Source organism: Anopheles coluzzii, chromosome 2 (assembly GCF_943734685.1).
Source record: "Anopheles coluzzii chromosome 2, AcolN3, whole genome shotgun sequence".
Lineage (NCBI taxonomy): Eukaryota > Metazoa > Arthropoda > Insecta > Diptera > Culicidae > Anopheles > Anopheles coluzzii.
Window position 1 is genome coordinate 97,346,675 of NC_064670.1, and position 14,148 is coordinate 97,360,822.

At 45.9% G+C, this 14,148-nt stretch overlaps 1 protein-coding gene across 8 annotated transcripts in view; it reads right to left on the reverse strand.

Moving 5' to 3' along the window:
* Nucleotides 1–46: 46 nt before the first annotated feature.
* The window catches only part of LOC120953849 (G protein alpha o subunit), a 57,958-nt gene continuing 43,856 nt past the window's right edge, over nt 47–14,148 (reverse strand). For all 8 annotated transcript variants that reach the window (XM_040374163.2, XM_040374159.2, XM_049607546.1 and 5 more), the window contains 4 exons: nt 2,983–3,111; nt 2,760–2,889; nt 1,751–1,904; nt 47–1,640 (listed from right to left, as the gene is read on the reverse strand). In XM_040374163.2, coding sequence (XP_040230097.1) covers nt 1,453–1,640; nt 1,751–1,904; nt 2,760–2,889; nt 2,983–3,111 — 601 coding nt within the window. In that variant the 3' untranslated portion in view covers nt 47–1,452. The remainder of the gene's footprint in view (nt 1,641–1,750; nt 1,905–2,759; nt 2,890–2,982; nt 3,112–14,148) is intronic.

Genomic DNA, 14,148 nt, shown 5'->3' on the forward strand with positions numbered 1-14,148 from the left:
TTTCAACGTTGAATGTAGGACTTGTGAGACTCATCCCGATGCACATGTTCCATTTTTGCGATGTGATTCGAATTCGAAAACTCGAATAAAACATGTCATGCCACACCTTTTTGTTACACTAATCGTACGAGGGACTTGGGGCGTGAGAGCATTTTGAGCTACCAAAACACTGTAACCAAAACACACACACTGGCTCACGGTCCTGTCGGCTATCTGCCGATCGTATGCGTTCTGGAGGGGGAAAATGTATAAGGTAAGATTACACACTAGAGTAGAGTTTGCGCATAGTGCTTTCCTTGTGCGTTTCTGTGTATCATCCGTTTGTTTGTTTGTTTTTGTTTGTTGCGATTTAGGTAGAGTATGCTACTAATACTACTGCTTCTGCTGCTAACACTCCCAACGTTCACTCCCGTTCCTGTCCTGATCCTAGCCCACGGATCAGAGTGTTGGCTGCTGCTTCTGGCTTGTACTTGCCTCTCCCTGCCACGGCCAAAAGTACGCTACTACACACCGCAGTTTTGAACACATTGTAAACCTCCCTCCCTCTCCCCCCATCGCCCCGCCCTACCCTTCCGCCTATTGCCACTGTCCCTGCTGGTTTTATTAATAATTATATTATTTTTTGTTTGCTTTTTTTGTATCCTTCGGCGAAGTGCTATTGTAATGTCATAGTGTCCGATCTGTCTCAGCTCAGAGTGAAACGCAATTAAACCAACGGCGATGACGTCAAATTAGTGGCTAAGCATATCCCCTCTTCTTTTACTGCTTTCATCATATTCTGTTTGGTTTCGTCGCCGTTTTTCACCCCCTGTCGAGGAAGCTTTTTCTTTCGACTCTCTCTCTCCCGACTCTCGATATGACACCGAATGATCCTCAAATGTAGCAGCGGCGAGGGGGGATAGTAAGAGCTTATCGCGTACTTCACGATATAGTGCAAGGGCCGACAATCCACCCCCGTGGACTTGTGTAATCCTTCGTCGAAAAAAAAAACAACAACTCAATAAAATAAACCTGCAAAATCTTTGCGCTACAACAACATGTGGCCTTTGATCCGTTGCGACCTAGAACTCCCGCTTCCCGTGGGGATTAGGGAACAAGTGACCCCCCGCCGGTATGTATCTCACATACACCCAAAAACAAAACAGCAACAACATAAAACAAAACATACAATCATGCCCCTATATCGCTTCCACCGACCGTTTCGATGTACATCTTTTCTCAATCCATTATTATAAGCGGGGTATGTGCGTGTGTATGACGCGCTAGAGGTGGCGGGGGGGGGGCAGAAGGTTGGGCCGTAGGGCTGCCACACACGAAAACAGGGCAGCCACCCTCACCCAGAGCAAACGTTGTTCTTCTCTTCTGCTGCCGCTGTTTCTGGTTACATTGCGGGAGAGGAACGCGGGCCGCGCACACGGCGACCACGAGACGGGCGCGCACAATGCTCCCCATTTAGTACAGACCGCAGCCGCGCAGGTTGTTCGCTATGATAACGTCGGTGACGGCGTCGAACACGAACTGGATGTTGTTGGTGTCCGTTGCACATGTCATGTGGCAATAGATTTCCTTTGATGTGGACTTATTTTTAGCCTCGAACTGCGCCTGAATGTAGGCTGCCGCCTCACCGTACTCCTGTCCACCTGCAGGGGAGGGAAAACAGACACAACAAGAAAGCACATTGTTAGCGATGGATAAAGCTCGTGGCTTTGCGGTTGTGTTTCCGCTTCGACGTGCGGTGGATAGAACGTACCCGTATACTCCGGGAAGCAGATTGTCAGCGGACTTTTCCGGATTTTCTCCTCGAACAGATCCTTCTTGTTCAGAAATAGAATGATTGAGGTATCGGTGAACCATTTGTTGTTGCAGATCGAGTCGAACAGCTTCAGCGACTCTTGCATGCGGTTCTGGTGTGGGGAAAAAAAGAGGAAAGAAAACATTAAACATTAAATACGCATTACGCTCTAGAAGTGGGTTAAACAGGCTACGTGCGACGATCGCGTAATAACATGCGCGATTCGACCCCAACTGCTGAAATGGGTTTGTGAATCCTTATTTTACTTATTGTAAAAGCCTACTCTTCCCCCCATCCACTTCCTTCTCCCTTTTTTACCACCACCACAGGGGTGGGGACTTTCGTAATCGGAGGTCAAAGGGATACCACGCTTTTTGGTGAAACTTTAGCACGTTGGGTAACGCACCACGGCCAAAACAGGGCCAATTGCGTAAGCTCGCTTTTCGCACCAAACCAGTTCCGTTCAATGCTGCTGCCGGGAGAGGAAATAAAATCACCTAAAACAGTATCCTTTTATCCGTTATGCAACGGTGGTTTGAATACAATTCAGCGCTTTTTTTCAGTTTTCTTTGTATATGTGCACACCGTTTGCAGGACTTGTTTGGTCTGCATTTTATCTAAAACAAAACAACAACGACGCACCCTGCCAGCAGGCTGTGTACCACCACCGCCATGTCTGACCTACTTAAAAATGCACCGGATCGGGGGTATCGCATGCACATTGCAAGCGAGGTGGCGGGCGGGAGGGAACGCATTCTCCACAGCATAAAATGATAAATTAATATTTAACCACGCCAATCCGATGTGAGTGATGATTATTGTGTGTGACGTCAAATTAAACACTTCACGCACACCGGTGTGATTTTAATTTTATGGCTAGGGGGGGGATCTTCCCGCGCCCTCTTACATAAGTGCCACACACAAGCACGCCGTTTTTACCCGTCTACCCCATACCGTGGTTGCTTACCGTGGTTTCATCTTCGTGTAACACCTGGTCGTACTCCGACATGGCCACGCAAAAGATGATGGCGGTGACGTCCTCGAAGCAGTGGATCCACTTCTTTCGCTCCGACCGCTGGCCACCGACATCGAAGAGCCTGGGGAAAAAATGTGTTTACATAGCATAATTAATTAGATTCATGTTCGACCTAGGAAGAACCGATCTGGTTAGAACTCCCACCAGTACTTACTTGAAGTTTAAGTTCTTGAAGGAGAAGTGCACCTCCACGATGCCGGTAGTTTTGACACGCGTCCGTAGGATGTCCTGCTCCGTCGGCTGATAGTCCTTGGCACCCAATCGGTCAAGGTCGTCCAGGAAACTGGGTAGTGGATGGAAGAGTGAAGAGTGAATTAAGCATTGCACTTCATTCTAATTTCTTGATGTGAGAGAGGAAAGAGAGGGTTCGTGTTCGCGCTCCTGTTGCGTGAAAATCTGGGACAACATTGCCACTGTGACAAAATTAGTGATGGGAAAAATGAAGTTTTTGTCGGAATCGATTCCGGCTAGCTTCGAAGTTTTCTGGAATCTGGAATCGAATCCGGAATCGGCTCCGGAATTGGTTCCGGAATTGGCTCCAAAATCAAATTCGGCTCCGGAATCGGAATCAGCTCTGGAATCGGAATCGGCTCCGGAATCGGATTCGGTTCGGGAATCTGAATCAGCTCCGGAATCGGAATCGGTTCCGGAATCGGAATCGGTTCCGGAATCGAAGACGGTTTCGGCATCTCCATAACAAGAGCAGTTTGGATCTAATGATGCTACGTATTGATAGCCACAAAGAATCAAAATTTAATTGTAAACGAGTCATTCTCATGGAGATTCCCGGACTGATTTTGCTACTGAAACTTCTTATTTCAAGTCAATAACTGATTCTCATTCCGGTTATTGGAACAAAAGTTATCGGAACAAATTGCGATTCCCAAGTCGATTCCGATTCCGGAGCCGATTTTGATTCCGAAATCTATTCCGATTCTGGAATCGAATCCGGATTTAGCTCCGGAATTGGCTCCGGATTCAACTCCGGAATCAGCTCCGGAGTAAAATCCGAAATCGGCTCCGGAGTCAAATCCGGAATCGGCTCCGGAGTTAAATCCGGAATCGACTCCGGAGTCAAATCCGGATCGGCTGCGGAATTGGAATCGGCTCCAGAATTGATTCCGAACACCAAATCAGAATCGGGTAGGTCCGATTCCGAGCTCCCACCACTATGGCACAGGGCCGAACAGGAGACTCTAATGCAGAGCGCGATCGTCTTGTCTGCAATCAAACCACCCGTTGACGGAATTCCCTCATTATGAGGGAAAGAGCATTGCGAAACAGCAAAAGATCAATGATTCAATAAATCGCGACTCACGCCATGTATGACCGGGCACTAGCTCTTCACTTCATTGGGACGGAGGGGCAGCAGTTTGCAGGTAATGAACTAGCGCGTACAGTGGATTACGGATAGTCAAGCAGCAGCAGCAGCAGCCGCCCCGTGCACACACACGCCGTTTGGATCGCTTTGCTGGCCTGGTCACACATTCTTAGCCCTTTGGCGCTTGTAGCCATCGGTGCAGTGGATGGATTATTTAACCGTCGAACCCAGCCAGTTGGAACTGGACAACCACTGGGCGGTGCGCCGACCGACACGGAAAGCAACCCACACAAACACACACATACACACCGCTTATGAAACCGTTTACGTCAAAAGAACGAGGACATGGAGATGGCATCGAACTTTGGCAAACTCCCTTTTGGTACCATGACACCATGGAGAAGAAGGTGAGGAGCAGTTTGACGACGGTTGGGTTGTACGACGAGTTAGCTGGTTCGTTTCGCGCGTGACGCCATCCAGATTCTGTCTCCCCGGTGTCGTAGTAGTGGTGGTGGTGGTGGTCGGAAAAACGGGTTATCAGCTTTGCAGAAAAAAAAAACCATTGGGAAATAGGGAACGGTACAGTGATGGGGGAAAAGCAGCAAGCACACGGCGACGATGACACAAAAACGGTTCGTGGCCCAAGCCACCGAGGGAAAGCAAATGCACGAATGTGAACGTGCCAACCAACGACAGCGACATGCGGCGGGGCTAATCAGTTCGGTGCAGTATGTTTTGATGCACCTACTTTGCACCGCCTGTCCATGGTTCCCAGCGCAAGTTAGATTAGCAAGCGAAAGGGAGATTAAAATAGAGAAGAGAAGGAAAAAACCGCTTTAACTTTCAGTTTTCCAATAAAACGTTACGCTTGTTGATAGAGGAATAAACTGCTTCATCTGCTTCAACTGCTTCAGCTGATGGCTGCCCTTTATCCCAGAAAAGACATAACGATTTAGAGCCAGACCTAAACGGTAGCGCACGCGCCTCCCGTGACTCGGAACATCGGAACGACAAACAGGAACATAGGCCACACCTCGTACCGGACAGAGGGCCGGTAAACCACATCCACACTTTACCCGACTGCGGCGTCATAAAGCTGTGTACAGTGCGCGCTTCCCCGGGCTGACCGACAATGCCCATCATCGGAGAACCCCAATCCCACCCTCTACCATAAGTCCCCCAAGTGGCTCATCTATCATTAAACGGAGGGTCTATAATTACGCGTACGCTTTGCAATAAGGGCCCCGTTTTGCTGATCGATGCACGATAAATGCTTCGCTACCACGTGTTTGCAGTTAGATGCGAGCTGGAAAGAAGACGCAACGGACACACAACGAGGGCCCGGTTGTAAAAGGGCATTATAAAATTTAATTTCCCAACGATTGTTTTTTTATTGGACTTTGGCTTTCGGTGGGCGGCTCGCCGTTCAGGGCGCCGGGATCCGAGCTTTTGTTTTGTTTTACTGGGCTGCATAGTTTTGCAACGCCACACAGCAAGACTTCCATCACCTTCGTCCACCACCGCCAATGGCTAATATATAGGTTGTGGTTGCAGGGGGAGTTTTCTGTTTTCTCTATTACCATTTTGCGTACCGTTTGTCCGCGTACGCGGACATTGCAACAGCGTGTTGCACAGCTCAACTACCCTAGAACGCGTTTCGTTGCCAACAGAGCTGGACAGGAGGGAAAAAGTGAAGGATTTGGCAACTTTTCACTTTCGCGAAATGGGTGCAGTAGTGGTCGCCTTCGTCCCATTAGACCACTCACCTAACCTAGTTTCATTAGACGTACAGGGGGCACGACTGTACTGGTGACTGTACTGGACAGACCTGTTCGCTTCTTATCTATTTTGCCCGTGTGGTCGTGGCGAGCATCTGGTGCGACTAACGCGCGTGTGGGACGACTTTAATGGGAACCCCATTTCTACGATCAATATGCGTGTGTGTGTGTGTGTGTGTACCAATACAAACGGATAAGGCAATAGCTATATGCAAACAGTTGAAGAGTGCTTTTTTTAAACAACAACCAACCGACCGGAAATATACCTCCGCTAGGACATCTTCTACGCGTTACAAACACACAGGGTGTACACTACGCAAAAACCTTTAAAACTCGCCCATGAACTGACCCTGAAACAATGCAAATACATCACCACGCCACCCAGCGATAGTGGTCTATTTCGGTGTTTCCGCTGGCTGGATAATGGACTTGTGTGCTTTCCATCTAGGAAAAACCTTGACGCACACGCACACACACACGGACTGTTGATCATGAAATCAACGTGTGTTCCAAAAGAACAACATTTGGCCGTTTTCTTCGTGCAGTCAACGCTTTTAAGCACGCGGGAAGAGATTTTGGGTTCAATACAAACAGCACGGACAAAAGCTCCACCAACCGCGTTTACAATTTACTCCTCCTTTCGGCCACTTATCAGAGCATTTCGAATTGATGCTAAATGGACGCTCCGAGCGTGCAGTCTCTCTGATAGGAGGAAGTGTGTGTGCTGAGGGACACCTTGATTGGATGATTATGCGTCTTCTAACGATCGATCTACGGTAAACGAACGTTTCAAGGAGACCCGGATAGGGATTTTATTTCGCACGCCAATGACAATGGTAGAAAAGCATTTACATTTTACGAATTTTACTTAAATGTCATGCTCACGGACAATAAAATTAATTAAATCGATGAATTTTATGATAGCAGCACATCTACGATCAAGAAACAAATGAATAAAATGAAAATAATCATCCATTCTGATACAAAAAAAAAAAACAAAATATACAAAATAAAAAAGTTGATAAAAACAATATAAAAATATAAGAGTTTAAAACATTTCTAGTAAAGGAGTAAATAAAAACAAAATAAAAAAGGGAATAAACATGCATGAATAAAGAAGAATAAAACATCAGGTAGATACATAAATCAATAAATAACTGGATAAAGGAATTAGTTAATACACAAACAGGAGAGTTATAAAAAGTAAGTAAGCAAAAACACAGATTAATGAACAATCTAATAAATGAGAAAATGAAAAAAGATAACAACATAAAAATAATAATAAAATTAATAGATAAAAATGACAAATCAATTTAAAAAGTAAGTAAGCAAAAACAATAATAAATAAACAATATAATAAAAGAGAAAATAAAAAATAACAACACAAAAATAATAATTAAATGAATAGATAAAATGACAAATCAATTAAAAAAAAGAATATTGCCTGCTTTGGACAAAGAATGCAGTGGACTATTCCTAAGAAAAAACAAGCTTTAACGACAAAAAGTGCAAACTTCACCACTGCTATGAAGTCTGATATGATTAATGTGCTTTCCCATTTTATATAACTTTGAAGCGTTTGACGCTTCACCCAAAGTCGGTCAGTTCCGTTAACACACAGTCTGCATCACCGCCGCCCGGAGATTGATGCCTTTTTGCTCCAATGGAAGGACATCTTTTGTCACCTTGCTGCCTCCATTGCTGTGCAAAAATCCTACCGGGCAGCGTCTGTCGTTGCCAGCTGTGCAGCTGCTCCCTACCGCTTTCACTCTCTCGCCCCATTTCCCCCAACAAGACGCAGAACTGTCGCACAACGAGCGTACACAAGCGAGAGGTTAAGCGTTTTTATTTTCACGCTGTGATTCCACATCCATTATGACGTAATGGAAATTAGTGCAATTTTTACAGCGTCTTACAATGGTGACTGGAGCAGCAGCAGCAGCAGCAGCCAGGGCTGGATGAAAAACGACACATAATGAACGGAGTGAACTGTTTCGCCGGGGGTTGGAAAATGTGTCAACGAGAGCGGGCGCGCGCGCGCGCGAGAGCACACACCAACCATGGCCATGTTTCCAAGATGTTCCGTCATTTGTATGGGCTAGGCTACGCTACGGGAGGTACACGTTAGCCTACGGTTGACTCATATTTCATCAGCCTCTAAACTGGGCGTGATGCTGCTGCCGCTGTCGTTGCATTCTTTCACATACAATGGAGGTTAAACTTTAATTCCTGCCAAATTGCAAGCTTTCCAGCGTGGTCGTTGATTCGCGCGAGATGCAAAACGCGCGTCGGAATTGAGCAAGCGCACCGCAATGAATTGCAGCGTGGTGTACAAAACAGGGAGAGATGGATAGCAGTGGTAGTAAATGTAGTAGTAGTAGTAGTCGTCAGTTGCGCTTAGCAGAGTGTATTAGTAGTGTACTGGAGCTTGTAGCTGACAAAACCACTTAATGGTCGTCGTTTCATAATGGTCAGCGCAGCTAGTCCGGGCCGCCCAAAAGGGAGACCCCGACGGGTGGACAAGTTTACAAAGACCTGATGTAAGCGGTGTATGTCGTGTGCCTAAAATTCAGGTTTCATTTTGCCATTTGAATGTAGGTTGATTTCGCATTTGTCGTCAAGCTGTCGCTGTTTAAGTATTATAGGGTTTGTAACGATGTTTTGACTCGGAAGCGTATTGTTCTTTGCCGCAGGTTCGTCGCTGTTGTCTGAGATCTTCAAGTAAGAAACTTGGAGTACCTAAATTATTTAGAAAGCATTTCTACCGGACCGAAGACTTCGTGTCGGAGATTATGCGGGTGAAATGCGGTACCTCAGAAACGTCAATACTCTTACTCATTCATTGACCTACATTACCATTACCTGAGTGAGGGACAACTCATACATGCCGCGGCCAATCAATTCCAACCCCGAGAGCGTTGACTAATGTCTGGCACGCCTGGAGCAAAACAGCCAAGTAAAATCCCCACCGTTCGTGCAAGATTCCAGCATCTTGCGAGATCTAGCTGGAACTAATTGAAAAATATCTTTTAAACACAGCTTCCCTATTTGCCACCGTCAATGGGGGCCCGTCGCGGCGCCTGCATGTTATATCATCTCTCTCAGCGCTTAGGCATTAATTGCGCCCCGCACGACGCACTTTTGTGATCCGTGGTCTAGACAGTTCCAGCGACGACGCACCCCAAAACCACCCAAAGCCACCTGCCGGATGACAATTAGACGAAGCCAACTAAAATCGGTAGGGGAGCATGACACACATTTTACGTGCTATTATCGTCTCCACGTGCTGGGGTGCCGCCGCCTTGCGCGAGGATCAGTTACAATAGACCTTTGGCTTGAGGCCCGGGGTCTCGGGGTAATCACGGCGCGGACCATAACTGGAGCAGCAGAGCAGTCGATCTGTCGTAACAGGTATAACTTCCAACTCCCCTGCCCTCTATTCCATGCAATACATCACTCAGTACACGATCGACAACACCCTAACAATCTGTGCACCCGGGCGACGTCTTCAACAATGGCCCTTCATTTAGCAGTCCGAAAGTAGACCGCTGTGAATAAAAAGGGAGGCTTTGTTGCGGCCTTAATCCCTCTCTAGTCGGTCTTGTGCCCCGGTATCGTATCCCCAGATAGTACCTGACGACGAAGATCAGCAAACTCGATCTCAACTCGCACCGTGACGACACATTCGACGCTCTCCCGAAAGGTGATTGTTGTCTATCAGACAGCTTCCTTTTGTATGTAGTACAACTCATTCCACATCTACACACACACATTCCTAGCTCATGTACCTAGTACAACCGTGACAGTGAAAGGGTGAGAGTGTTTGGCGAGAGATCTATTATGCAACCCGCGACGGGCTGGAGAGCCTCCAAAGCTCCGGTGGTTTGTTTTCGCATTTCGCCGGCGCTGGGCATGGATGAAATTGCATTAGATGGCGGACGAGCGTTGGTCTTGATCGTTGAACGACGGGTAATTGTGGTTCCGCGGCTCAGTGAGGTGGACCGATTATTACAAAGACCTTGGACTAGTGTCCGGTGGCCCGCCATCACTACACATCGGATCGATTATTATAGCCTACGGTCCAGTGAGCTTCGGGGAGATTTTGCAAACCAGAGATGATCGTGCAAAACCATTTACATAATGTCAGGTCACACCACACACAGACACACCATGGTACGAGGTGGGTGTGATTAAAAGTTGACGTTGACTTGAATGAACTGCTGTCGTACAATTTTCTTTTCTCAAGGAAAATTTCAAGAAAACAAAATGGAAGCAGATCAGTGATGTGGATACAGAAATCAGAATGAGCCTATCAGTTAATTCTTTGCAGTGAATGAGTTCAAATAAATCATCATGATAATTTGTTATTAGGGCTTGAAATCGCTAACAGTTAATTAGATTATCTGAAAGTTCAATAAATCTATCAAGATCACTTTTTTGCGTGTGATGTAGGATTTCAGCGCTGCGCTGAGCTTTCATTAACACTGAATTTTTCGGACTGAATCGTGATTAATATAACCCTTTCAGAAATTTTATCTAGAACAGTGATTTAACTCCCCACTCCAATGAGTAACTCAAGCAAAGTGAACTAAATCATATGTCAGTTAAAAATACTAGAGGTAGTTCACGATGAATAAATTAGCTCTCCATAACGACCACTAACTCACTCAACCAAATGATTCGTGAGTTACATTAGTGAATAATAGACAACCTGATCAAGTCAGTACAATGAGCTCAATCGTGAGCTCAACCACCAACGAACAAAGAAGAATAGGAATACTATTTGAAGCGTCGTATATGAGTGTTTTAACATATTCACGCCAACCAGTAACTCACGCACAGTTAAACGAGTCATTAGAGAGATACATCTTGGAACAGTGATTTATCTCTCCATTAATACGAAACAGCTTTTATTTACTCTTCGAAGATGTTGAAGATTCAACTCGCTATTCTAACTCATTCACTCTAACTCACTCTGCTGAGTGATCATTCCCAAAACTAAAGCGCGGGATATGTTTTTGAACCTCCAATTTTTCGCCACCCTGTGTGTTAGATGAAGTCATTCGCGGTGCTCCAATTGCAATCGTGCCGACCGTACATACACTTTCCATTTGCATCACGAATGAAAGTGAACGTAAAACTAGGTACTGTCCGTCCGTCAGGTCAGCCTCCGTCGTTTAAAGCCCCGACGTTGTGCAAATTTTGGACCACAAAAACCATTTCAATATTTGAAATATCGATCGCAATCGATCGTACCCGAGCTGCTCGAGCTTGAGGCACCGCAACGAAATACGCCCACGACCGGAGCAGCTTCTACAGACAGAAACAGCACACAGCACTAGCTCGCATCCCTTTTCTCGCACCTTTTTCTCGCAGCTAAATATTTGCACACTGTTTATCATCCGTGCCGAAAACGGAGGAACGCTGTGCCGGGTGTAGATAGCCTCGATCGAAATTGTCCATCACCCTCGCCAGAAGCGTACGGGCTACGTTAATAGGATCGGCGTTCATCTCCTTCTTCCCGGGACCGCATAGAAACATAAACCTTGAACGGTTCTGCCTAAAACGGTACACGGTTGTGTGTACCACACTGGCTGCTTTACTGCATTGCGTAGCACCGCACATAACTCTGTGACATAATGCTGTGTGTGAATGGGTAATGTGCATGTGTGGAGGGTACAGCAGCTAAGCAGAGCCGTTTGCGCGAGCGCGCGACTGACCCACAAATGGAACTGTATGCAAACACAACTTCTTCAATTAGATGTTTCCCTATTAGTCTAAATTATTAAATTGTCACAGTTTGAAGTACAGCGAGATTTAATATGAAGGGGGATTGTTTTTACGACCCTCTCGTACGTCACACACTGGTGAAGCAATGATGCCTTTTTGCCAAAAGCATTAAAATGGTATATTTCGAAATGTTTAAAAGTGTTCTCGTTTTGGAGGATGTTTTAAACACGCGCTCGTGTTTATTAACACCCCACGCAACAAGGGGGGAAAACGCGTCCCAACAATGTGCGTCATCATTTAATGCATTCCATTATCTGCAATCAAAAATGAAATGAAAAATTCTTTCCCCTTCAACACCGCTGAGCTGAGCGTCTAATAAACTTTCAAACCCAATTTTATGCAATTTCCATTCGTACACCACACGCACGCCGCACGATCGTGTTACGAGAATGCATTATTGGTTTCCTTCCCATCCCTCTTGTGTGTGTGTGTGTGCGCCATCATCCTTTCCAGTCGATGCAAATGCACATTGCGCACGTACATTCTGAAGCGCCCCAGACAAGTATGCTACAACACCTTCTCCAGTGCCGTTTTTCACCTACCCACAGGTGTTGTGTGTGGTGGTGCCGCGCGCTGTCGAACAGGTGCTAAAGTTATTCCATAACAATTTTCCCTTTCATCCGCATCCCACTGCCCTAGAGAAAGGCGAGGGTGAGCAAGGAGAGGATGATTTGCGATTATGATTGCCCGTTTGGCACACTTTCGATGTTCGATGGAAAGCGAAGGTGTTTTTCGCAGGCACGATCATGCGGGAAAAAGCGGCATTTTCACTATTTATTCGTTCGTGTAATGCTGAATGATGATGGGGACCACTACCAACTGACAAGCATTCGTCGCGTATCGCACAAATGGAAAATTAATATTACTTTAAGCGCTGGAAAATGGATCGCCGTAACGCCCGGGACTCCCGATCTATAAAGCTGCCTCTGCGCTTCTTTGCGTGGCAAATAAAAACGCTTTTTATTACGACCTAAGCATTAGCAAAACACAGTAGCCAAACGGATGGTCGGGGAATTGCACTGCGAAAGGGCGGGAGCTATGCAAGAGGGTACACAATAAAACATACCCGTTTCGTCATGCACGAACGGTATTGTTTTTAGGTTTTCAGGGCTGTCTTCTGCTGCTACTGCTGCTACTGTTGTTGCCTGCTACTACTGCTACCACCTTTTTGTGTTTTATTTTCAGCATCGTCGTAAGCTGTGCACCGTCGCTGCCGTGCCAGACGGTTTCGAGCCCTTCTTCCCCGTTCTTATGCAATCGGCACCAGGCACTGGCAGCATTAGCGCTAAACCGAACCGGGTCCGGGGTGAAGCATGTGGCAAACCGAATGTATCCTCTCCTATCGTGTTTGATGGCTAGGTAACACCGTATACACCACATTAATGGCACCGCGCGCGGCTGGAACATCCTTGCCGGTACGGTTGCAAAATGTAACACACGGCATTGCAGCGAACCAGCATATAAACACATTTTAAAATGGCAACATGCGGCACGATGTACCCTTTTCGGCGGGAGAGTGAGCCACAGTTTTCCCCGGCGCCACTGGTCCCCGTCCCAGACCGTGGTGGAGGAAATCTTCGCGAGGGAAGATCTCGCGTGCGTGTCAGTTTTGTACGTTTCTAAAGTTCATGCCACGACACTGCGCTGATGATGGGTGCCAATGGGGTTACCATCTCCGATCACGGTGGCATCACACGATCCCCGCTAAATGGGTCAACTTAAAAGCAGGTAAGGAGAGAATATGTGCTTTCGTGCTAATGTTGCATTCGCAATAGTTGGTAAGAAAACAAGCTTTGGCAAAACCGTGGCGTGAGAGGGTCATTTTGTTAGCTTGTTTCCTTGTTTGCTTGTTTGTGCAATTTGGTTTGAAATATATTTGCATTACACATTAATGGTTGATTACCTTTCTTGAAAGAAGAAGAGTATTACATCATCTTTCTCTAGAGACTACAAAGTATTATTACATATTATGCTCCAGTCTTAGTTCAGGCTTTGTCCTCAAACCACAAAGACAACACAGCAAGATCTAGAAGCGATATGAACTAACGACGGAAGTGTTGCGTTGGATCATGCGTTTGACGACTGCACCATGCGACGGGAATTAAGATGCACCGTTAAAAACACAATTTAAACTAGCAGAGATACATGCGAATTAAATATCATTTATCAAATATGTATGACATTAAAATTAAATCATTTCAATGATACTTCAAAAAATGTAAAAAAATAATTTAACATCTTGAGAATTTACTAATATTCATACGAGAATATTTTTCCAAAATATTTAAATGAACCATGCTAATGACCCATACCATTTTCCAAATGCATTCCCTAATCAAACAATGCGCAGCATTTTGTCAAATATTGATCAGCAAACGTTGCAACAGTTTGCATGCAACCGCAAATGGAAACGATAACTGATAAAAAAAAA